Source organism: Nerophis ophidion, linkage group LG13, assembly GCF_033978795.1.
Source record: "Nerophis ophidion isolate RoL-2023_Sa linkage group LG13, RoL_Noph_v1.0, whole genome shotgun sequence".
Classification (NCBI taxonomy): Eukaryota; Metazoa; Chordata; class Actinopteri; order Syngnathiformes; family Syngnathidae; genus Nerophis; species Nerophis ophidion.
Genome location: NC_084623.1, coordinates 47,764,617 through 47,791,376, shown reverse-complemented (window position 1 = coordinate 47,791,376; position 26,760 = coordinate 47,764,617). Strand labels below are relative to the sequence as shown.

At 40.5% G+C, this 26,760-nt stretch overlaps 1 protein-coding gene across 3 annotated transcripts in view; it reads right to left on the bottom strand.

Annotated features, from left to right (window-relative positions):
• The window catches only part of LOC133564667 (cGMP-dependent 3',5'-cyclic phosphodiesterase), a 495,045-nt gene that overhangs the window by 301,370 nt on the left and 166,915 nt on the right, over positions 1 to 26,760 (bottom strand). For 2 of the 3 annotated variants that reach the window (XM_061919132.1, XM_061919134.1), the window contains exon 2: positions 25,255 to 25,345. In XM_061919132.1, the coding sequence (XP_061775116.1) occupies positions 25,255 to 25,345 (91 nt within the window). Of the gene's footprint in view, positions 1 to 25,254; positions 25,346 to 25,516; positions 25,676 to 26,760 lie in introns of those variants that run through there. The other variant, XM_061919133.1, reaches the window with a different exon arrangement.

Genomic DNA, 26,760 nt, shown 5'->3' with positions numbered 1-26,760 from the left:
GACTTTATGAAGTTCTTTAATAAGAAAATTGAACTTATTAGAAAGGAGATTAAAGACAATGCGTCCCAGCTACAACGGGGTTATAGTAACACAGATACGATTGTATATACGGCGGATACTGCAAATATCCAAAATAGTTTCTCTCGTTTTGATGAAATAACATTAGAAGGATTGTTACAACGTGTAAATGGAATAAAACAAACAACATGTTTACTTGACCCACTTCCTGGGAAACTTATCAAGGAGCTTTTTGTATTATTAGGTCCATCAGTGCTAAATATTATAAACTTATCACTTTCCTCGGGCACTGTTCCCGTTGCATTCAAAAAAGCGGTTATTCATCCTCTCCTTAAAAGACCTAACCTCGATCCTGACCTCATGGTAAACTACCGACCGGTGTCTCACCTTCCCTTTATTTCGAAAATCCTCGAAAAAATTGTTGCAGAGCAGCTAAATGAGCACTTAGCGTTTAACAATCTATGTGAAACCTTTCAATCCGGTTTCAGGGCAAATCACTCGACTGAGACAGCCCTCGCAAAACTGACTAATGATCTATTGCTAACGATGGACTCTGATGCGTCATCTATGTTGCTGCTCCTCGATCTTAGCGCTGCTTTCGATACCGTCGATCATAATATTTTATTAGAGCGTATCAAAATACGAATTGGTATGTCGGACTCAGCCCTGTCATGGTTTAACTCTTATCTTACTGATAGGATGCAGTGCGTCTCCTATAACAGTGTGACCTCGGACTATGTTAAGGTAACGTGTGGAGTTCCCCAGGGTTCGGTCCTTGGCCCTGTACTCTTCAGCATCTACATGCTGCCGCTAGGTGACGTCATACGCAAATACGGTATTAGCTTTCACTGTTATGCTGATGACACCCAACTTTACATGCCCCTAAAGCTGACCAACACGCCGGATTGTAGTCAGTTGGAAGCGTGTCTTAATGAAATTAAACAATGGATGTCCGCTAACTTTTTGCAACTTAATGCCGAAAAAACGGAAATGCTGATTATCGGTCCTGCTAGACACCGACCTCTATTTAATAATACAACTTTAACATTTGACAACTAAATAATAAAACAAGGTGACTCTGTAAAAAATCTGGGTATTATCTTCGACCCAACTCTCTCCTTTGAGTCACACATTAAAAGCGTTACTAAAACGGCCTTCTTTCATCTCCGTAATATCGCTAAAATTCGCTCCATTTTGTCCACTAAAGACGCCGAGATCATTATCCATGCGTTTGTTACGTCTCGTCTCGATTACTGTAACGTATTATTTTCGGGTCTCCCCATGTCTAGCATTAAAAGATTACAGTTGGTACAAAATGCGGCTGCTAGACTTTTGACAAGAACAAGAAAGTTTGATCATATTACGCCTGTACTGGCTCACCTGCACTGGCTTCCTGTGCACTTAAGATGTGACTTTAAGGTTTTACTACTTACGTATAAAATACTACACGGTCTAGCTCCAGCCTATCTTGCCGATTGTATTGTACCGTATGTCCCGGCAAGAAATCTGCGTTCAAAAGACTCCGGCTTATTAGTGATTCCTAGAGCTCAAAAAAAGTCTGCGGGCTATAGAGCGTTTTCCGTTCGGGCTCCAGTACTCTGGAATGCCCTCCCGGTAACAGTTCGAGATGCTACCTCAGTAGAAGCATTTAAGTCTCATCTTAAAACTCATCTGTATACTCTAGCCTTTAAATAGACCTCCTTTTTAGACCAGTTGATCTGCCGCTTCTTTTCTTTCTCCTATGTCCCCCCCTCCCTTGTGGAGGGGGTCCGGTCCGATGACCATGGATGAAGTACTGACTGTCCAGAGTCGAGACCCAGGATGGACCGCTCGTCGGGACCCAGGATGGACCGCTCGCCTGTATCGGTTGGGCACATCTCTACGCTGCTGATCCGCTTGAGATGGTTTCCTGTGGACGGGACTCTCACTGCTGTCTTGGAGCCACTATGGATTGAACTTTCACAGTATCATGTTAGACCCGCTCGACATCCATTGCTTTCGGTCCCCTAGAGGGGGGGGGTTGCCCACATCTGAGGTCCTCTCCAAGGTTTCTCATAGTCAGCATTGTCACTGGCGTCCCACTGAATGTGAATTCTCCCTGCCCCCTGGGTGTGAGTTTTCCTTGCCCTTTTGTGGGTTCTTCCGAGGATGTTGTAGTCGTAATGATTTGTGCAGTCCTTTGAGACATTTGTGATTTGGGGCTATATAAATAAACATTGATTGATTGATTGACATACACACATACATATGTATATATATATATATAAAACAGTTATCATAAAGTACTATCTATCTATCTATCTATCTATCTATCTATCTATCCATCTATCTATCTATCTATCAAGCAGTGGCACAAACATTCAGGTAAATCCCAAAACAAAGAGAAAGATTGTCGGAGACATTTTAAAACAAGCTATTTTGTGCATGATGTCACCAAGATGACATATCAAAACAACACTAAATTAAAGTGCACTTTTTGTACAGAACGCCACTACAATAGTCTAAAACATATAAAGTGCACTTTTGTGCATGATGTCACAAGATATTTCAATAACTGTCAAAGAAAAATGAGCTGCATAACAGCAAATCAAACAGTGTATGTCTTTCGCTATGTGGTAGGTTACTGCGGACGTTATCTCCTTCTGTTGTTGACTTTTTTTTCTTTTTTTTTATACGGTGTACATGTGGAAATGGTTGCTTGGGCATTTTGTGGCTGTGGCACCGGCCGGAGATGTTGACATGCGGAGTTTCAAGCCCTCCTCATTCTCTCGCAGGTGACTTTTGAACTGGTGCTACACATTAGCAGTGCCGCTACTTTTTGTAGCAACGCTTTTGCCGCATACTTGTAAAACATCTTCCCACTTGAAGCCAAAACCACCGCCAGATGACGGACCCCGTGCCGTTTTTCTTGGGAATTGATTCTTCCTTCATTTGTAACCAGATTCGCACCTTTTTTCTCTTGGATTACCACTGCTATCGTTACCCATGTCGCTACCTCTCCGTGACGTATGTAAGAAGGTGTGCTTGTTTTAAGTCTCTGTGAGAAGCAGAGACAAGAAAGAGTGAGAAACGCATGCAGTGTAATGCCCGCAGCTAAAAGCAACTGCGTGAGAACGTATACTCGAATATCACAATATAATAATTTTCTATTTAGCAGGTTAAATAAATACATAATCTATGAAATTAGCCAAAATATTAGCATTACAATTTTTTGCAGTCTGCGATGAGGTGGCGGCTTGTCCAGGGTGTACCCCGCCTTCCGCCCGATTGTAGCTGAGATAAGCGGTAGAAAATGGATGGATGGATGGATATTTAGCAGTAAAGCTAACGGTTTTGACATGGTGCAACGTAAAAAAAATGACGATGTTAGTAGGTTAAAGGCCTACTGAAACCCACTACTACCAACCACGCAGTCTGATAGTTTATAAATCAATGATGAAATATTAACATTGCAACACATGCCAATACGGCCTTTTTAGTTTAATAAATTGAAATTTTAAATTTCCCGCGAAGTTTCCTGTTGAAAACGTCACGGAATGATGACGCTTATGTTGACGCGTGTTTGTGAGGTTATTGGTTGGAGCGGACATTTTATCCCAGCACCACCCACGGCTAAAAGTCTTCAGATTTAATCTCATAATTACAAAGTATTCTGGACATCCGTGTTGCTGAATCTTTTGCAATTTGTTCTATTAATAATGGAGACGTCAAAGAAGAATGCTGTTGGTGGAAAGCGGTAAATTGCAGCTGCCTTTAGCAACCGAAACACAGCCAGTGTTTCTTTGTTTGTTGTGAAGCTTTAATATGGAACAGAGCGGTCAAGCAAACATGTTTCTCTACCACATGTCAACCGGTAGGTTTCGGTGAGAAAATTGTGATATTAAGTCTGCTCTTACCGGAGACTTGAGTGGATAATGCGACCTCCTCCTGCAGCTGTCAAAGAGGCAGCTGCGACTTTCTTGGCTCCTCCATGGTTTCCATTAGAGACACCAGCGATCACCACACCCCTCCGACTTTTAGGTATGACTTTATAATCTCACTAAAACACTAGTAACACAATAATCAGATAAGGGATTTTCCAGAATTATCCTAGTAAATGTGTCTAATAACATCTGAATCGCTCCCACTGCCCTCGCCTTTTTTTTTTTTTCCTTTTAGTCCTTCACTCTCACCATCCTCATCCACGAATCTTTCATCCTCGCTCAAATTAATGGGGAAATCGACGCTTTCTCGGTCCGAATCGCTTTTGCTGCTGGTGGCTATGATTGTAAACAATGTGAGGATGTGAGGAGCTCCACAACCCGTGATGTCACGCGCACATCGTCTGCTACTTCTGGTACAGGCAAGGCTTTTATTAGCGACCAAAAGTTGCAAACGTTATCGTCAATGTTCTCTACTAAATCCTTTCAGCAAAAATATGGCAATATCGCTAAAATGATCAAGTATGACACATAAAATGGACCTGCTATCCCCGTTTGAATAAGAAAATCTCATTTCAGTAGGCCTTTAATGTTTAATGAAAGAGTGTGTAAGAAGGTGAGCTTGTTTTAAAGGGGAACATTATCACAATTTCAAAAGGGTTAAAAACAATAAAAATCAGTTCCCAGTGGCTTGTTTTATTTTTCGAAGTTTTTTTCAAAATTTTACACCTCCCGGAATATCCCTAAAAAAAGCTTTAAAGTTCTTGATTTTCGCTATTTGCGATGCGACGGTCCATTTCCCTGTGACGTCATACAGTGCTGCCAATACAAACAACATGGCGGTTACCACAGCAAGATATAGCGACATTAGCTCGGATTCAGACTCGGATTTCAGCGGCTTAAGCGATTCAACAGATTACGCATGTATTGAAACAGATGGTCGGAGTATGGAGGCAGATAGCGAAAACGAAATTGAAGAAGAAATTGAAGCTATTGAGCGAATAGCTATTGACGCTATTCGGCCATAGCGTGGGTGTACCTAATGAAGTGGCCCATAGCATGGCTGCCTTATTAGCATCGCCGGTAAAATGTGCGGACCAAACGATCAGGACTTTCGCATCTTCTGACACTGGAGCAACTTAAATCCGTCGATTGGTAAGTGTTTGTTTCGCATTAAATGTGGGTATCTAGTTTCAAATGTACATACAGCTAGCGTAAATTGCATGTTAGCATCGATTTGCTGGCAGTCATGCAGTGACCAAATATGTCTGATTAGCACATAAGTCAACAACATCAACAAAACTCACCTTTGTGATTTCGTTGACTTAATCGTTGGAAATGCATCTGCAGGTTATCCATACATCTCTGTGCCATGTCTGTCTTAGCATCGCCGGCAGACACTCTGGCAAATTCAATGGGGGTCTGGCGGCAGATTTCTTGCCAGTGGTGCAATTTGAATCCCTACCTCTTAGTGTTGTTACACCCTCCGACAACACACCGACGAGGCATGATGTCTCCAAGGTTCCAAAAAATAGTCAAAAAAACGGAAAATAACAGAGCTGAGACCCGGTGTTTGTAATGTAAAAATGAAAATGGCGGGTGTGTTACCTTGGTGACGTCAGAACGCTAAAAGACCGATAAACAGAAAGGCGTTTAATTTGCCAAAATTCACCCATTTAGAGTTCGAAAATCGATTAAAAAAAATACATGGTCTTTTTTCTGCAACATCAAGGTATATATTGACGCTTACATAGGTCTGGTGATAATGTTCCCCTTTAAGTCTCGGTGCGAAGCAGAGACAATGAAGAGTGAGAAACGCATGCAGTGCGTGAGAACGTATACTCGAATATCACGATATAGTCATTTTCTATATCGCACAGAGTACGGCTGGGCGACAAAACGATAACGATATATATCGCGATAGACATGTGATCGATATCAATAGAAAATGGGGTCGATAGAACGTTCGATAATTTCACTGAGTTCTGTTAGAAAAAAATAGTAAGAAACGCAGAGCCGGAACCGCACGGCATTCTGGGGGGTGTAGGCAAAGGAAGGGCTTTAGCCTCTCGACCTATCACGGCCGAGCCTGAACCGCAAGGCATTCTGGGAAATGCTAACAGGGAAAAAAAAAAGCAACGATTGATTGATACTTTTATTAGTAGATTGCACAGTTCAGTACATATTCCGTACAATTGACCACTAAATGGTAACACCCGAATAAGTTTTTCAACTTGTTTAAATCGGGGTCCACGTTAATCAACGAAACGGGAATATGAGTGCGGCAGCACGAGAGGAAATTGTAAATAAAAAAGGAAACGTCACGTCACCAGTTTGGCAGTATTTTGGATTGTTTAAGTCCGATACGAATCAGAGAAATACTGTCTGCAAACTTTGCAAGGTCGTAGTCCCGACCGAGTCTTGGAACACGACAAACTTATTCTACCACCTGAGCCGCTCTCACCAGCAAACAGCCACAACATCAGCCGGTGCAAGTAGAACAGCGCCGAAGCGCAAACAACAGACCACCATCGAGAGGCACTCGGCAGCAGTGCCATACGACAAAAATTCAAAACATTATAAAGAAATAAGGGATGCAGTGGTGTATCAATTAGCGAAGGACATGCTACCGCTCAGCATAGTTGAGAAGTCTGGGTAAGCATTTATTTAATGTCAATATTTGCACATCGACCAGTATTTTCATTTATTTGACTGCTTTTCTCAATGCTGACCTCGTTCTAAAGGTTAAAGGTTGTATTTAAAATAAACGTATTTAAATTCAGCCTTTTTTCTCCTGGTCTTTATTTAGAATAGTTTTTTGTATTTTTTATCGATAATTATCGATATCGACTGATATGAAACACTTATATCGTGATAATTTTTTTTGTCATATCGCCCAGCCCTAGCACAGAGACAAACACGCAATATATGGAGTATATCCATATATCGCCCAGCCCCTACTTTCAACATTTTGGCTTGCCGACCCCTGGTAAAGTGAGAGCACCCACTATTGAATGTGCAAAACACAGCAGGTGGTCATTCCAAGGTGTCGAATGTGTGCCACGCGCAAGTGGGTGCTAATTTGCCGTAAACGGCTGCCGAGCGCTCGTTATGATCCGTCACGGTGACGCCGCCGAGCAGGCGACCCCTGAAATTGAATGAGGCATGCGCAATAAACGCACGTTAGGCTGGCTTTTTTTCTGCAGAGGATGTTTGCAGAAAGTAAAACAACTTTTCGTCGTGGAAAATCCCACGCTGCACATTTTAGATGAAAAGCAGGAACTGAAACTGCTGCTCGCACGTGACGGGAAATAATGCCGCGCTCTGCTTCATGTGGATGCTCCAGACGCCAAATGGGCCATCGATTGAAGCTGTCAACTCACCGCACGTTTTCCTGCGCCGCGTCGCCGACTTATGCGTGTCACACCTCGCCTGTTGGCATCCAGCTTTACTATGAGAGGTCTGGAGTGGTCTTTTGCTGCAGGGCGTCGTCACCTTTATGACCCCCGGGGCCCAATTTTCCACTACAACGGGGCCCGGAGGCCCACTCAAATAATTACATAATGACTTTAATCATATTCAATAACTAGATGCCGCAATTAATGTAAAAAAAAAAATTGTGCGAACTGAAATGCTGATGGAATAAATGTAAAAATAGTTTGAATGTTGATGAGCTAACACTAAACTGAATAGAAATTGTTTGAATGTGAAATAGTTTAACGGTAAAAACATGTTTTAAATGGCTACTGAAATGAGATTTTCCTATTTAAACGGGGATAGCAGGTCCATTCTATGTGTCATACTTGATCATATCGCGATATTGCCATATTCTTGCTGAAATGATTTAGTAGAGAACATCGACGATAAAGTTCGCAACTTTTGGTCGCTAATAAAAAAGCCTTGCCCGTACCGGAAGTAGCAGACAATGTGCGCGTGACGTCACGGGTTGTAGGGCTCCTCACATCCTCACATTGTTTATAATTATAGCCACCAGCAGCAAGTGCAATTCGGACCGAGATAGCGACGAGTTCCCCGCTAATTTGAGCGAGGATGAAAGATTTGTGGATGAGGAAAGTTAGAGTGAAGCACTAGAAAAAAAAAAAAGAAAAAAAAAGGCGAGTGCAGTGGGAGCGATTCAAATGTTATTAGACACATTTACTAGGACAATTCTGGAAAATCCCATATCTGCTTATTGTGTTCGTAGTGTTTTGTTGAGATTATAAAGTCATACCTGAAAGCCGGAGGGCTGCGGTGAACGCCAGTGTCTCTGAGAGAAGCCAATGGAGGAGCCAAGATGACAGCTGCTGCAGGAGGACACTAACGCCGCAGAAGTCTCCGGTAAGAGCCAACTGAATATAGCAATTTTCTCATCCAAAAACTTGCTGGTTGACATGTGGTAGAGAAACATGTTCGCTAAAGCTTCACAACAAACAAAGAAAAACCGGCTGTGTCTCGGTTGCCAAAGGCAGCTGCAATCCACCGCTTTCCACCAACAGCATTCTTCTTTATAGTCTCCATCATTAATTGAACAAATTGCAAAAGATTCAGCAACACTGATGTCCAAAATACTGTGTAATTATGCGATGAAAAGAGACAACTTTTAGCCGTAAGTGGTGCTGGGATCAAATGTCCGCTACAGCCAATAAAGTCACAAACACGCGTCATCATTCCGCGACGTTTTCAACAAGAAACTCCGCGGGAAATTGAAAATTGTAATTTAGTCAACTAAAAAGGCCGTATTGGCATGTGTTGCAATGTTAATATTTCATCATTGATATATAAACTATCAGACTGCGTGGTGGGTAGTAGTGGGTTTCAGTAGGCCTTTAATGGTTTGAATAGTAATTGTTTGAATGTGAAATAGTGTATAAGGTAAAAACATGTTTTGAAGGGTGAAAAAGCATAAGATATGCTGTAATGTATTATACATTTAAAAAACTGTTGAATGTATAATAAGAAGAGTTAGCATACTTTAGCAGGTTAGAAAATACAGAATCTATGAAATTAGCTAAAATATTAGCGTTAAAAAATTAGCAGTAAAGCTAACAGTTTTTACATGGCGCAAAGTAAAAAAAAATCAGATGTTAGTAGATTAAAATGTATAAAAGGAGCTGAAACGCTAGCATGACAACATTTTATGCTGGTGTTAGCAGAAGAACAGCTAGCATTCTTCTAAGATGGCGGCAAGTACCGAAATTCATGTTTACTTGGTTAAAATTACAAAATTAGTTCAAATATAAGATGGCAGTAAATAACGAAACCCATGACTATTAGGTTAAAACGTACAAAATGAGATAAAATGTTAGCATACAATGTTAGCATGGTAACATTAACATGGTAAGAGGGGAACAGCAAGCATACTTCTAGGATGGCAGCCAGTAATAAAATACCTGATTGTAAGGTTAAAATGTACAAATTAACTAAAATGCTAGCATAAAATGTTAGCATGCTAACATAATCATGGTAACAGAGGAACATCTAGCAGACTCCTCAATTGGCACCAAGTAACAAAATCCATGATAATTAGGTTGAAACGTACACAATGAGCGAAAACGATAGCATAAAACGTTAACATGTAATTGTTAGCATGTCAACAAACATGGACCACAGCTGAGAAACATCATCTCCTATGGTTGAGAAAGACTGAAGTCATGTTCAGAGATGTTAAGGATTATGGTCTTTAGGTGGTTCAGTTCAGTACTCAGATGTTATGGACTATAGTCTTTAGGTAGTTCAGTTCAGTAATCAGATGTTATGGACTATAGTCTTTAGGTAGTTCAGTTCAGTACTCAGATGTTATGGACTATGGTCTTGAGGTGGTTCAGTTCAGTAGTCAGATTTTATGGATTACGGTCTTTAAGTGGTTGAGTATAGTACTCAGATGTTATGGACTATGGCCTTTAGGTGGTTGAGTATAGTACTCAGATGTTATGGACTATGGCCTTTAGGTGGTTGAGTATAGTACTCAGATGTTATGAACTACTGTCTTTAGGTGGTTGAGGATAGTACTCTGATGTTATGAACTATGGTCTTTAGGTGGTTTAGTACAGTACTCAGATGTAATGGACTATGGTTTTTAGGTGGTTGAGTACAGTATTCAGATGTTATGGACTTTTTTTAGGTGGTTCAGTACAGTACCAATATGTTATGGACTATGGTCTTTTTTTAGGTGGTTCAGTATGGTACTCAGATGTTATGGATTATGGTCTTTAGGTGGTTGAGTACAGTACTAGGTTGTCATGGACTATGGTCTTTGGGTGGTTGAGTACAGTACTCAGATGTTATGTATTATGGGTCTTTAGGTGGTTGAGTACAATACTCAGATGTTATGGACTGTCTTTAGGTGGTTGAGTACAGTACTCAGATGTTATAGACTATGGTCTTTCGATGGTTGAGTACAGTACTCAGATGTTATGGACTATGGTCTTTCGATGGTTGCGTGCAGTACTCAGATGTTATGGACTGTGGTTTTTAGGTGTTTGAGTACAGTACTCAGATGTTATGGACTATGGTATATAGGTGGTTGACTACAGTGCTCAGATGTTATGGACTATGGTCTTTAGGTGGTTGAGGATAGTACTCCAATGTTATGGACCATGGTCTTTAAGTGGTTGAGTACAGTACTCAGATGTCATGGACTATGGTCTTTAGGTGGTTGATTACAGTACTCAGATGTTATGGACTATGGCCTTTAGGTGGTTAAGTACAGTACTCAGATGTCCTGGACTATGGTATTTTTGTGGTTGAGTACAGTACTCAGATGTTATGGACTCTGTCTTTAGGTGGTTGAGTACAGTACTCAGATGTTATGGACTCTGTCTTTAGGTGGTTGAGTACAGTAGTCAGATGTTATGGACTATGGTCTTTAGGTGGTTGAGTACAGTACTCAGATGTTATGGACTATGGTCTTTAGGTGGCTGAGTACAGAAGTGTGCTCCCTTGTCCCAGGAGTGACTAGTCGGAGTGGAGGTTGGCCACAGACAACATTAGTCACTCCCGCTCCCTCCAATGGGAATTAACACTGAGTGGATGAGTCCAATGAGGCTGATGTTTATGAAACACAGTAGAAGTGTTGTTGAAGGAAAAACACTTGATATTAAAACATTGATCACGTGTGCAGAAAAGTAGGAAATATAGAAGAATGTGCCAGAAACTACATCAATATTTGAGTTTGATGAAGACGATGCAGAGCTTCCTGCCCGCCCACATGACGCCTGACAGCCCTTTTGTGTAATGAAAAGAAATCAATACTGACAGAAGCAAGAGGATTTATACTCTGCAAAATAACATTGAACAGTATTTCTGGACTGTACTTGTCACAAATATAATAAATATATGTTTGAATAAAAAAAGAAAGTCCTGCTAATTCTGCCGCTCATCCACTTTATGATGTGCATGAGCGGCAGGACAGAACAAATTTTAGATAAATAAATACATTTAATTTTGTTTTTATTGGGACTTAGTTTGGGGACCCCTGGCATGGTTTGTAGCATAGCGCATGTTTTACTTTACTTACGTCGGAGCATTTTTTTGAGTCAGTTACTTTGTTTGCCTAATCGAGTAAAATAATCTGTCCATACCGCTTGTTACTTTCAATAGTTTATATATATATATATATATATATATATATATATATATATATATATATATATATATATATATATATATATATATATATATATATATATACATTTTTTACCACTTGTTCCGTTTGGGGTGCTGAGAGTGTGTCTGTTTTACTTTTACTTCCGATTCACATACATATATATATATATATATATATATATATATATATATATATATATATATATATATATATATATATATACATACATATACATACATAAACACATACATGCATACATTAACACACATATATATATACATACATATATATATATACATTCATACATATATATATACATGCGTACATATATACATAGATATACATATATACATATTGTATATTTATAAATATACACATATTATATATATATATATATATATATATATATATATATATATATATATATACTGTACACACATATATACACATATATATATACACATATGTATACAAATATATATATATATACAAAAATATATATATATACATACCCATATATACATATATAAATATATATATACATATTTATATATAAATAAATATACATATATTTATAAATACATGCATAAATATACATATATACATATTATATATATACATATTACATATATATACACACACACACACACACACACACACACACATACATATATATATATATACATACACACATACATACATATATACATATTATATATATACATATTACATATATATACACACACACACACACACACACACACACACATACATATATATATATATACATACACACATACATACATATATATACATACATACATACATACATACATACATACATACATACATACATACATATATATATATATATATATATACATATATATATATATATACACACATAAGTATGCCAGACTTTTGTTGTGTAAAGTAAATCTGTACGGATATGATCATCTTCATCCACTTTATGATGTGCATGAGCGGCTGGACAGAACAAATTTAAAATAAATAAATACATTTAATACATTTTTTTTATTGGGCCGTAGTTTGGGGACCCCTAGCATGGTTTGTAGCATAGCGCATGTCTTACTTTACTTAAGTCGGAGCATTTTTTTGAGTCAGTTACTTTGTTTGCATTGAAAATGGCAACATTACCTTGAGGTGGTCGGTCTGAGTCTGCTCTCAGTGCTGCTGGGGTGACTGCCGAAGTGCGAAGAGCTGAATGAGTCGGCAACAACCGGGCACAACCCATGTACTCAAACATGGCACCGAATCTGTACTCAGTAGGTCAGTGCCAAAAAAAAACGTTGAGGAAATGAACTGAACTCAAGTCAGTTTAGTAAAGTTTTACTGGAAAAGATTTCTTTAAATCCAGCTTGAGGCCGGGAAGAAAAAAAGCACCAGGCTGCATCTCAGACATCAGCAGTCGATGTCGGCTGGTTTCATGGACACGCGTTAGAAAGCACATTCGCCTCGCCAGTCTCTTGATAACAAAGCGATCTAGGAGGGACACTCATCCGATCATCCGCTCACTTGCACCGTCAACGTTGCCTTTCTGGGGTCTGACAATGCACAGCACAACACAATTGTGTGTGAAAACAGCGTTCAAGACCCACGTCCTGTCTAACAACTTCACTCTAGACATCGACCGATACGTTTTTTTTCATATCTAGCGATTATCAAGGAGGCCGATAACCAATATTTAGAGACGATCAATCAATCAATCAATCAAAGTTTTTTTATACAGCCATAAATAAACACTAAAAACAGTGTTTTAAATGCAGAAAAAAATATATTAATATGACCCCTTTATTGCAAATTATAATCTGGTGCGCCTTTTGTATGAAAATAGATCTGAATAGACCCATTCATCGGCAGTGCGCCTTATATTCCGGTGCGCCCTATGGTTCGAAAAATACGGTAGCTCTTAAAGTGGAAAATTATCACCAGACCTATGTAATCGTCAATAAATACCTTGATGTTGCAGAAAAAAAGACCATATGTTTTTTTTTTAACCGATTTCCGAACTCCAAAAGGGTGAATTTGGCGATCTAAACGCCTTTCAATTGTTCGCTGTCGGAGCAATGACCTTTCACCCGTGATGTTACAACGGGAATCAATCCACCATTTTCTCAAACACATTACACACACACAAGTCAAATCAGCTCGGTTATTTTCCGTTTTTTCGACTGTTTTCCGTACGTTGGAGACATCATGCCTGGTCGGTGTGTTGTCAGAGGGTGTAACAACACGATCAGGGACGGATTCAAGTTGATTTACGTGGAGTGTGCATCGATTAGCACGGCATGCTAATCGATGCTAACATGCTATTTACGCTAGCTGTATACACATATTGCATTGTTATGCCTCCTTTGTAGTTATATTTGCTTCCAGCCTTTCCCTCCACCCACATTTAATGCCAAACAAACACTTACCAATCGACGGATTTAAGTTGCACCGGTGTCAAAAGATGCGAAAGTCCCTCGTTTGGTCTGCACATTTTACCGGCGATGTGAATGTGAGTGTGAATGTTGTCTGTCTATCTGTGTTGCGATGAGGTGGCGACTTGTCCAGGGTGTACCCCGCCTCCGCCCGATTGTAGCTGAGATAGGCGCCAGCGCCCCCCGCGACCCCACAAGGGAAAAAGCGGTAGAAAATGGATGGATGGATGGCGACGACAGACATGGCACAGAGATGTGTGGATATCCTGCGACACTCAAATCAGATGCATTTCCAGCGATAAAGTCAACAAAATCACAAATGTGAGTTTTGTTGATGTTATTGACTTATGTGATAATCAGACATTTGGTCGCGGCATGACTGCCAGCTAATCGATGCGAACATGCTATTTAGGCTAGCTGTATGTACATTTGTAGCTATATTTGCATCCAGCCTTTCCCTCCACCCACATTTAATGCCAAACAAACACTTAACAATCGACGGATTTAAGTTGCACCGGTGTCAAAAGATGCGAAAGTCCCTCGTTTGGTCTGCAAATTTTACCGGCGATGTGAATGTGAGAGTGAATGTTGTGTGTCTATCTGTGTTGGCCCTGCGATGAGGTGGCGACTTGTCCAGGGTGTACCCCGCCTTCAGCCCGATTGTAGCTGAGATAGGCGCCAGCGCCCCACGCGACCCCACAAGGGAATAAGCGGTAGAAAATGGATGGATGGATGGCGACGACAGACATGGCACAGATATGTGTGGATATCCTGCGACACTCAAATCAGATGCATTTCCAGCGATAAAGTCCACAAAATCACAAATGTGAGTTTTGTTGATGTTATTGACTTATGTGCTAGTCAGACATTTGGTCGCGGCATGACTGCCAGCTAATCGATGCTAACATGCTATTTAGGCTAGCTGTATGTACATTTGTAGCTATATTTGCATCCAGCCTTTCCCTCCACCCACATTTAATGCCAAACAAACAATTACCAATCAACGGATTTAAGTTGCTCCAGTGGTCTGGTCAAAAGATGCAATCGTTGGTTAGAAGGCAATCGCCGAATAATTCGTTTGTTTGTATTGGCATCACTATGTAACGTCACAGGAAAATGGATGGTGGATTTACAGATAGTGAAAATCAGGCACTTTAAAGCCTTTTTTCGGGATATTCGTTGATGTATGAAATTTTGAAAAAAACTTCGAAAAAAAAAAAGCCACTGGGAACTGATTTTTATTGGTTTTAACCCTTCTGAAATTGTGATAATGTTCCCCTTTAACACTATGAGGACATTTCAGGAAATAGAATTCCATATATTGGCAAGTGGGAAATAAATGTATGTCGCGTCTGCTGATGTCGTCAAAATAAAACAAACTATACCAGGGGTCGGCAACCCAAAATGTTGAAAGAGCCATATTGGACCAAAAATTAAAAAAATTATCTGTCTGGAGCCGCAAAAAATTAAAAGCCTTAGGTAAGTGTTTTAATGAAGGCAACACATGATGTAAGTGTCTATATTAGCTATAATAGCCTACTATCAAAATGACAATGTGTCACAGAAATGTTGAAATTTCATATTTATTCAACACATTTTTAAAACATTAAAAAACCTTTAATAAATCAGACGCTACTTAGAGGGTGAGATAACTCCTGGAAATTACCGACCTTGGCCAAATGGTATAGATTTGTGTTGAAGTTAAAGGAAACGGCAGGCTGTCTTCTTCTAATGGATTTATTAAATCTTTGGCAAGCTAAGTAATGTTTGCTGTGGTCTGGAACAACATGGCACACAAACAACTATCTCAAATGCAGCCGATATTACGTACAGATAAAGTGTCGTGAGACATGGAAAACTAAATCATATACAAAGAGGATAAAAGGATATTAAATGAACTCAAACATACCAACAAACGAGGCATAATGATGCAATATGTACATACAGCTAGCCTAAATAGCATGTTAGCCTTGATTAGCTTGCACTGACTAAATATGCCTGATTAGCACTACAACAAGTCAATAACACCAACAAAGATCACCTGTGTGCATTCACGCACAGCATAAAACTTTTGGTGGACAAAATGAGACAAAGGAGTGGAAGATTTTACAAGTAAACAAACTGTTGCGCCACAGTCCACACTACGGTGAGTTCAAGAACGGCCAAAATTTGTAGGACAAAACAATGTTCACCAAATACTCTCATCAATGACGCAGAAACACAAACATATTAAACAGTGGGCTTTCTAACAATTAGGAAGGTTTGTGTCATGTTTGTCCTCATACATGATATACTAAAACAAAAAATATATATTTTCCATTTGCAATCCATTTGCCAAAAATGCTCCAGGGAGCCACTATGGCGGGTTGCTGACCCACGAACTATACAGATAAAAAGAGGCTGATACCGATATACAAACCCCGTTTCCATATGAGTTGGGCAAATTGTGTTGGATGTAAATATAAACAGAATACAATGATTTGCAAATCCTTTTCACCATCTGTGATGGTATGGGGGTGTATTAGTGCCCAAGGCATAGGTAACTTACACATCTGTGAAGGCACCATTAATGCTGAATGGTCCATACAGGTTTTGGAGCAACATATGTTGTCATCCAAGCAACGTTATCGTGGACGCCCCTGCTTATTTCAGCAAGACAATGCCAAGCCATGTGTCACAACAGCGTGGTTTCGTAGTAAAAGAGTGCGGGTACTTTCCTGGCCCGCCTGCAGTCCAGATTTGCCTCCCATCGATAATGTGTGACTCATTATGAAGCGTAAAATACGACAGCGGAGACCCCGGACTGTTGAACGACTAAAGCTCTACATAAAACAAGAATGGGAAAGAATTCCACTTTCAAAGCTTCAACAATTAGTTTTCTCAGGTCCCAAACGTTTGAGGGTTGTTAAAAGATAAGGTGATGTAACACAGTAGTGAACATGCCCTTTCCCAACTACTTTGGCACGTGTTGCAGCCATGAAATTCTAAGTTAATTATTATTTGCAAAAAAAAGTTTATGAGTTTGAACATCAAATATCTTGTCTTTGTAGTGCATTCAACTGAAAATGGGTTGAAAAGGATTTGCAAATCATTGTATTCTGTTTATATTTACATCTAACACAATTTCCCAACTCATATGGAAATAGGGTTTGTATGTCAAATTGCAAATGTCGGCGCCAATAATGAGTCGACGTGACCGATATCATTTTTTTAGTGACGACTAACAAATGATCCATGATGTCCGCCCGAGGCAAACATTTCCCTTATTGAATTGTCACTCTCCGAGCTCCCACATGACTCCCGGACAAAATAATCCTCACATCTGCTCTGCTGAGAGCTGACAAGAGATTATAACCTGCTGCTTTCGCTGCCTGGTTGCTTCAAGCGCACCAGCAAATGTGTACGTACAGCATGTGGAGGCTGGGGGAATAAAAAAAATCCCACATACTGTGAAAACCTGAACACACCACTGATCCACGGTCACGCACACGGCTGTGGTTTTTAAAAAGGACCTGACGGCCGCCGATGCCGCCGCCTCTGAAACATGTTCTGACTCGCTCGGGCAACGCCAGCAGGTGGCGCCGCGCTCGAACCAGCGGGCCCTTGCAGAGATTCCAAGGCATGGCGACACCTTAGCAATGAGGCAGAAACCGGAATGCTGCTCGACAAGGTTTTTGACGTCATAGCCTGACTACGGATGTATGTACGTATGTGGAGGCCTGACTCACGCCTTACCGCACGCACACACACAAACACACACACACACACACACACGCACAGGTTATCATTTGGAATGGGGACCAAGTTTTTTGATCAGGACTTGTGGGGACCAGCCCTTCTACAGGTTGTGGAGGCATAAAAAATGAGGTAAAATGACCACTGCCTAGTTAGCTCATACACGTCTTTAAATCTCTAGATTGATGAAGTAATGTGCTGATCATACTTACTGGGGACCCTGGGGAAAAAGTTAATATAAATCATGGGGACCAAATGTAAATAATTTTGCATAATTCACACAAATTTGTTCGTGATTACTGAGGACCATTAAAAAAAAAAGAAATGCAAATGTCTCACACTCAAATTAACCAGTAAACATTATTTATGGGCCAAAGCTTAAAAATCACTTAGGCATCTTTAGAATGGATCTGACTATTATTTAAAAAGGCATCCCTTTTAATGGAGGGAGGGGGAGGGGGGGTTGTTGCACTAATTGTAAGTGTATCTTGTGTTTATGTTGATTTAATAACAAAATAAAAATAAAATAAAATAAAATGAAAAAATAATTAAAAATTCTTCTGGGGCCCGGTACCAATCGATGGTTGGGGACCACTGCTTTAGGGGACCTGTTTTTTTTGTCCCCATACCGTCAGAGGTCCCCTAAAGGTGACTCTGTAAATGGAGCGATGTCCCCGTTAAGTACGCATTGCCAGAACACACACACACACACACACACACACACACACACACACACACACACACACACACACACACACACACACACACACACACACACACACACACACACACACACACACACACACAGATTATCATTTAGAATGGATCACCAAGTTTTTGATCAGGACTTGTGGGGACCCCACTTCTAGAGGTTGTGGAGGCATAAAAATATGAGGTAAAATGACCACTGCCTAGTTAGCTCATACACGTCTTTAAATCTCTAGATTGATGAAGTAATGTGCTGATCATACTTACTGGGGACCCTGGGGAAAAAGTTAATATAAATCATGGGGACCAAATGTAAATAATTTTGCATAATTCACACAAATTTGTTCGTGACTACTGAGGACCATTTAAAAAAAAAAAAATGAAATGCAAATGTATCACACTCTAACTAACCAGTAAACATGTTTTATGGGCCAATGCTTAAAAATCACTTAGGCATCTTTAGAATGGATCTGACTATTATTTAAAAAAGGCATCCCTTTAGGACAGTGATCCCCAACCTTTTTGTAGCTGTCGACCGGTCAACGCTTTATAATTTATAAATTATTTTTTTGTCATGAAAAAGGGAGGTTTTCTGGGTTGGTGCACTAATTGTAAGTGTATCTTGTGTTTGATTTAATAACAAAATAAAAATTAAATAAAATAAAACATTTATTAAAAAATTATTCTGCGGCCGGGTACCAATCTATGGTTGGGGACCACTGCTTTCGGGCAGTGGTCCCCAACCTTTTTGTATCCGTGGACCGGTCAACGCTTAATAATTTTTCCCGCGGCCCGGGGGGGGTGTCCTTTTTTTTTTTTTCTTTCTTCTTTGTCATGAAAAAGGGACGTTTTTGTCATGAAAAAGGGATTGTTTTGTGGTTGGTGCACTATTTGTAAGTGTATATTGTGTTTTGTATGTTGATTTAATAAAAAAATATATATTTATTTTTTATAAAAAATTATTCTGCGGCCCGGTACCAATCGGGCCACGGCCCGGTGGTTGGGGACCACTGCTTTAGGGGACCTGTTTTTTTTGTCCCCATACCGTCAGAGGTCCCCTAAAGGTGACTCTGTAAATAGAGCGATGTCCCCGTTAAGTATGCATTGCCAGAACACACACACACACACACACACACACACACACACACACACACACACACACACACACACAGACTCTAATAACTGTTACCTTTTGAAACCTCCAAAAAATGCCTACCTCTTTAGGATCACCCTTTCTAGCTATATAAAGATTTGTATTTACAACATCAATAATATATACATAATATGAAATTATAAAAAAAGGCTTGTTGTGAAAAATTAGTTGGAATTTCACAGCAAAAAGGTCACAATTTCAAAAGAAAAATTTATAGAGTTTTGGCAGTATTATACAAAAAAGTTGTCATTTAACTCAATGCAAGTCTTAGAATAGGCTTAGAATTTTGGCAATTGTATGAAAAGAGTTGTAACTTTACTCGACAAAAGTCCCAAGTTTACAAGAAAACTTTAAAATGTTGGCAATATTCTAATAATAACCAGAATTTTACTTAGCAAAATGACAAAAGTAATAATTTTACTCAAAAAACGTCACTCTTTCACAACAACAATAAAAAAAATTGGCAATATTGTGATAAATGTCAGAATTTTATATGACAAATGTCACCATTTTGCATGAAAAAGTAATCTTTACAAGAAAATATTGCAGTATTACAAAAATAGAAAGAATATGAGAAATGATTCCCAATTTTCTAAGAAAAAAGTCGATGCATTGTGAGAAAAATTATTTTTGGGGAAATTTTTCTTCGTAAATGTTTTCTAATCTTCATTATTTTATCTCATTGTATGGAATAAAACTTCAACAATTATTTATGTATTCATTTGTATTTAATTACTTATGGAGTATATTGTGAAGGCATCGAGAACAGGAAGTGAACAAAAGTTTTAGCAACTGTTATGTAAAAGAAAAGGGGTAGGATAAAATAAGCTCTGCTTCTTCCTACTCCTTTTCGAACATTTTGAAAAGAGAAGCTGGAACTTGTGATGTAACATGTTGTATGCTTGCATGATCCAAATAAACTCATACTCATTATTTACTTCATATTATTACAGTATGTCTCTATACACATATTTATTTCATTATTTTTCATACATTTTGGCCATAGGGGGCGCATTTCAATTTCTTACACACACTTGTTATTTCATATGTTCAATTTGTAAAATCCCTCCTTTTTGGGACCACCCTAATTTTAATAGATTTCACCAACAGGGTGTGCAAATGAGACATTCTCTATTAGATGCAATGCTTTTCCGTATTGGGTCCATGATTTAAGTTCCTAACTTGCTCACCTGTCCTCATATGGATGGTACTTTTCTTTGTTGATGTCTCAAGAAGTTTAGGAATACAAGAACACACACACACACACACACACACACACACACACACACAGTAATAGCTGCTCAAATAAAGGTTACGTTAATACACGCTGACTAAATTAAAAAGGAGCATAGGAAGATGCACCAATGTGTGTGTGTGTGTGTGTGTGTGTGCACATGTGCATGCATGTCATTGAGTGTGTATTCGCTCAGGTAATCGGATCTGTTGACACCGGCAGCCAATCAAACCTTTCTTTCAGTTTCATTTAAGCTTCTTTTCATTTGAAATGCAGATGCAGGCACACACTTGTTGCCTATGCCGGTGCCAAGCTTAAGTGTGTGTGTGTGTGTCGGATGAGGACAGAAGGAGGTCATTTTAAATTGAATGCCTCAGCTTGTATGTCACAAACCGATCAAACACATAAGGGGGGGAGACAAAAAAAACAACAACAAAAAAATGCCATTTGTTGTATTCCTTTGGGTCCTGAATGAGTTGTATCAACAGACTTGTGATGGGTCGTTCGCGAACGATGCGGCTGTTTGGAGTGAATGAAAGGCTTTGAAGTCGTCTTTTTTTTTTTCCCCCTCCCTCGTCCGCTTTTCACAAATTGTGGGGCACGACTGAGCAGAAAGGGGTGGCGGCTACACACGCAGCACACACATAGCAGAGAGGGAAATCATGTTGCTATATAATTAGAGACCAACCCCAAATGAGCGGTGGTACATAAACGCTAAGAAACGTTGTGTTCCTGAATGCTAATCCCTGACAGAGCCGTGCAAAACTTTAAAAATGGAAGCTGCCTTTTCTTTTTAGGGACTGAATGTCCCTTTGGGACAGAAGACACTATTGTATTTCTAATGTTTTTTATTCTTTATTATTCCTCCGCCTTAACATGCTTCAAAACTCATCAAATTTGACACACACATCAGGACTGGCGAAAATTGCGATCTAATCAAAAAACCAAAACCAAAAGTCAAAATTGCACTCTAGCGCCCCCTAGGAAAAACAGACAAAACTGCTTATAATTTCCCTTAGGAATGTCATAGAGACATGAAACAAAAAACTCTATGTAGGTCTGACGTAGACCTAGATTTCATACACTCACATTCTTTAGCAAAAATGAACAGGAATTTGGAAAAACCCCTTCAAAACAAAAGTTACCTAAAACATGTCATTTTTTTCCCTCTTTGGGCTGTAATTTCACCCCCTTAAAATGCTTCAAAACTCACCAAACTGGACACACACATCAGGACTGGCGAAAATTGCGATCTAGCACTCACTAGGAATAAAACACAGACAAAACTGCTCCTAGGAAGAAAACACAGAAAAAACTGCTTGTAACTTCCGGTAGGAATGTTGTAGAGACATGAAACAAAAACCTCTATGTAGGTCTCACTTAGACCTAAATTTCATTCTTTGACATCCTTCAGCAAAAATCAAAAGGAAGTTGGCAATTACCCCTTTAAAACAAAAGTTTTGTAAAAATCTGTCACCTTGTCTCAAACATTATCTCCTCTGGGCGCGTTTGTTGTGTCGGCTTCAAACTAGCACAGGAAAGAGATTGAACCCTTCTGATTAAACGCTGCCATCTCAAGATGGCCGCTTAAAAGCAGGAAGCCCCAGCGTGACCACACAATGCAGAGAAGGTAGGTACTGTGCGGGTAAAGATATGTTGACTGGGTGACAGAAGGAGGCACCAGTTTGACTCCAGGATACAGAAAAGGTAGGTAATGTGCAGGTAAAGATATGTTGTCTGGGTGATGGCAGGAAGCACCAGCGTGTGTGGGTGAAAAAAAGAAGCACCAGTGTGATCCCAGGATGCAGGGAAGGTAGGTAATTTGAAGGTAAAGATGTGTTGAACGGGTAAAGGCAGGGAACACCAGCAAAAGTCGGTCCCGTCCGTCGCTGCATGCAGCTTTAATTTGTCAATATTTTTGTAGCAATCTGTATTTCCAAGCTATAGAGCGGCCATATTTTTTAAGAAAAAAATATTTCCACGTTATCCACACTGGTCTATAAGCCGCAGATATATATGTTTTTAATTGAGTAATTTACACAGAAATATTATGTAAATGTTTGTTTACATACTTTAATTGTTTCCAAACGGTGTCTGTAACGAGGTAGTAAAATGGCTGATCAAACAAAATAGAAGTCTTCGTCATGGACCCACTAGCTCCGATCAGCTAAACGGACTCAATAACTCCACAGTGACATTTTGGCGAATACATAAAACAATACAAAAAGAATGCCATTGTAAGTTAATAATACTAACACAGACTCTGAGGCTAACGACGCTAGCTTTATTACTTTTGTAAAGCACTTACACATATGCATGAAAACTCTCCTTCAGATATCTCACATGGGACGGTTTAGTAAGTTGGAATTGTTTTAGTTATATTGTGAAACTTACAAACGTTGATTGGAGTGATGAGTGAAAAAATAATTTCGAGCAGAAACTTTATGGAAGGTCATATTTCCGGTTCAAGGCATTAAAACAGGAAGGTGAGCTAACTCATAGCACAAACAATAACATACCTTTTCAGTGTCTGTAAAAAACTTTTTGATGAAAACAAAACAATGTGGCCATTGGCAAGGACAAAAAAAATGAATGCCCTTCCCCTCCGGGACTTCCGCCTCTCGCTCAACACTCCCGGTAACACACAACAGCTAATCTCCACACATAGTCTCACACACAAACACACTTTGGGTTCGTCACACTCCATTCTCAAAATATCTATATTATTGTTTGGTTATTATCCATCCATCCATCCATCCATTTACCACCGCTAGTCCCGTCCGGGATTGCTGGAGCCAATCCCAGCTGCATTCGGGCGGAAGGCGGGGTACACCCTGTACAAGTCGCCAGTTCACCGCAGGGCCAACACAGATAGACAGACAACATTTACACTCACATTCATACACTAAGGCCAATTTAGTGTTGCCACTCAGCATATCCCCAGGAAGCCGGAGTACACGGAGGGAACCCACGCAGTCACGGGGGTAGCACATGCAAACTCTACACAGAAAAATCCCGAGCCCAGGATTGAACACAGGACCTTTGTATTGTGAAGCACACGCACTAACCCCAGTCCCACCGTGCTGCCCTGTTTGGCTGTTATATATATATATATATATATATATAGTAAATATATATGATAAATACATAGAGCTAAACTATGCCCCCTTGTTGTCTGTGCCGTCTACTCCTCCTGTACACAACATCCATCCATCCATTTACTACCGCATATTCCCTTTGGGGTGGCGGGGGGTGCTGGTGCCTAGCTCACCTACTATCGGGCGGAAGGCATTGTACACCCTGGACAAGTTGCCAGCTCATCGCAGAGCCAACACAGACAGACAGACAACATTTACACTCGCATTCACACACTAGGGCCAATTTAGTGTTGCCAATCAGCCTATCCCCAGGTGCATGTCTTTGTAGGTGGGAGGAAGCCAGAACACCCGGGGGGAACCCATGCAGTCACGGGGAGAATATGCATACTCTACACAGAATGATCCCGAGCCCAGGACCTTCGTATTGTAAAGCACATGCACTAACCCTTGTACCACCGTGCTGCCCTGTTTGGTTGTTATACACTGTATATTGTAAATATATATGATAAATACATAGAGCTAAACTATGCCCCCTTGTTGTCTGTGCCGTTTACTCCTCCTGTACACAGCATCCATCCATCCATCCATTTTCTACTGCTTATTCCCTTTGGGGTGGCGGGGGGCGCTGGTGCCTATCTCAGCTACAATTGAGCGGAAGGTGACGTACACCCTGAACAAGTCCCTAGCTCATTGCAGGGCCAACACAGATAGATAAATACATAGAGCTAAACTATGCCCCCTTGTTGTCTGTGCCGTCTACTCCTCCTGTACACAACAAATGCCTGTTAAAAAAAAAACCTTTACCTTGTTTTTAACGAATACTTAGGCCTACTACACCACTGTATTTCAATGCACTTGCAGAGTCAAGTGTTTTCTGAGGTGCTACTCGGTGAAAAAAGTTAGAGAACCACTCAACACCGTACACGATGACGACGATACAACACACACAATCAGATCCCACACTGGTCCAAGCGTTTTTTTTTTTTTTTTTTTTTTACCACCGCTGGGTCAAAACTGTCGCCTCTTTTAATTTCCTGCCTGGCGTCTTGATGAGCGTTTATGTTGTGATGATTATCACGTGCACGCTTACACACACACACACACACACACCTTCCCTCCAACCAGTGTGAGTGATAACAATCACACAATCAAAGCCGACTTACCTTGGGGGGGGGGGGGGGGGGGGGGGGGAACAAGTTTATCGCTCCACAAACATGAATGTGTGACATTGAGAGGGAATTGCATAAAAGAAGGGTTTCACAAGTGTGCTTGTGACAGACCGGCCGAGAGTGAAGAGGGTTCCTGTTCAAGTCCCCGCTTTGGCAAGAAAGCTCTTACCTGGACTTGTTCCGACAAGGTGGCGGACTGTCTGCTGCTCAGCCCGGGAAGGGAACTCTCCTCGGGACGCAGCAACACCTGCTGACTGCGTCTGCAGGAACGGGAACAAAAACAAAACAAAAAAAGGTCAGGTCACGTGGTTTTTGCTTTGCCAGAGTTTGACTGATAAAGACCCTCACACACACATACACGTACACACACACATTTCCGCTCTCTGCATGCGCTCTGCCGGAATTTAAAAGAAGGTGTGTGCAGCCCTTACAGGTCCTTTCCTTTCTTCCTCTCCAACGCGGTCATGTCATCTCCACCTGTCGTACGCAGAGAGAGCGCGGGAGTCACACGCACGCACCAGCGACGCACCGCCTGGGACACACACTGGTGCACTGACAGCGAGGGGAGCTGCGGCGCTCACAGCCCGAAGTGAGCGTGGCCCCTCCTCCTCCTCCTCCTCCTCTCTCCTCCCAACCCCTCCTCCTACTCATCCTCAGGGTCTTACCGCCTCCATCAACCTTCGCCTCGATTCACGTTTGTTTACGCCTCGCACGCACATGCAGAAGTCATGCAGGAGTCCGGAAGCAAGAGGGCAGCATATTGTTTTTCATTTGGTAGAAAGGGCTTAAAAAATAATAATAATAATAAAAAAAAAAGCAATCCATCTTTTATGTAATATTGTTAAATTATATATATATATTTTTTCCAATCGGATTAATCACACTTTCGAATTTGCATTAACTTTGGTTAATCCCATGGCCCCCGTATTATTGCAAATTTTACAATTATGCTGCAATTTTTTTAGTTTAACTCGGGTGGGGGCAAAAGGTTTTATCCGGCCCGTGAAATGAGTTTGCAAAGTATACAAATCAACCTAAAATTTTTGAATGAAAGAAACAGCTGTTCTACATGTGTCTACTGGATGTTGCAATAGCAATTCTGTGTATCTCTGTAGATCAGGGGTCGGCAACCAGCAACTCTTGGATCACTCTGATGTAGCTCAGCTGCATACTTGCCAAGCCCTCCATTTTTCCGGGAGGTTTTCCGGATTTCAGTGCCTCTCTTAGAAATCTCCCCAGGTTAACATTCTCAGATTTTCACCTGGTCAACAATATTGGGGGTGTGCCGTGATGGCAGTGCCTTAAACATCCTCTCAACCACGTCCTCGCATCCGCTTTAATACCACGCTATCTGGGCGCCGGCCCGCCACATCTAGTTCGCGGCTGCCAACTCAACGTGCAAGCGACTGCGAGGCATTCTTCTTCAACAGCCATACAGGTTACACTGAGGGTTGTGATATAAACAACTTTAACACTCCTACTAATATGCGCCACGCTGTGAACCCACACCAAACAAGAATGACAAACATTTCGGGAGAACATCCGTACTGTAACACAAAATAAACACAACAGAACAAATACCCAGAATCCCATGTATCCCTAACTCTTCCGGGGTACATTATACACCCCCACTACCCCACCGTGCGTCGGTTGAGGTGGGCGGGGTTTGGTGGTA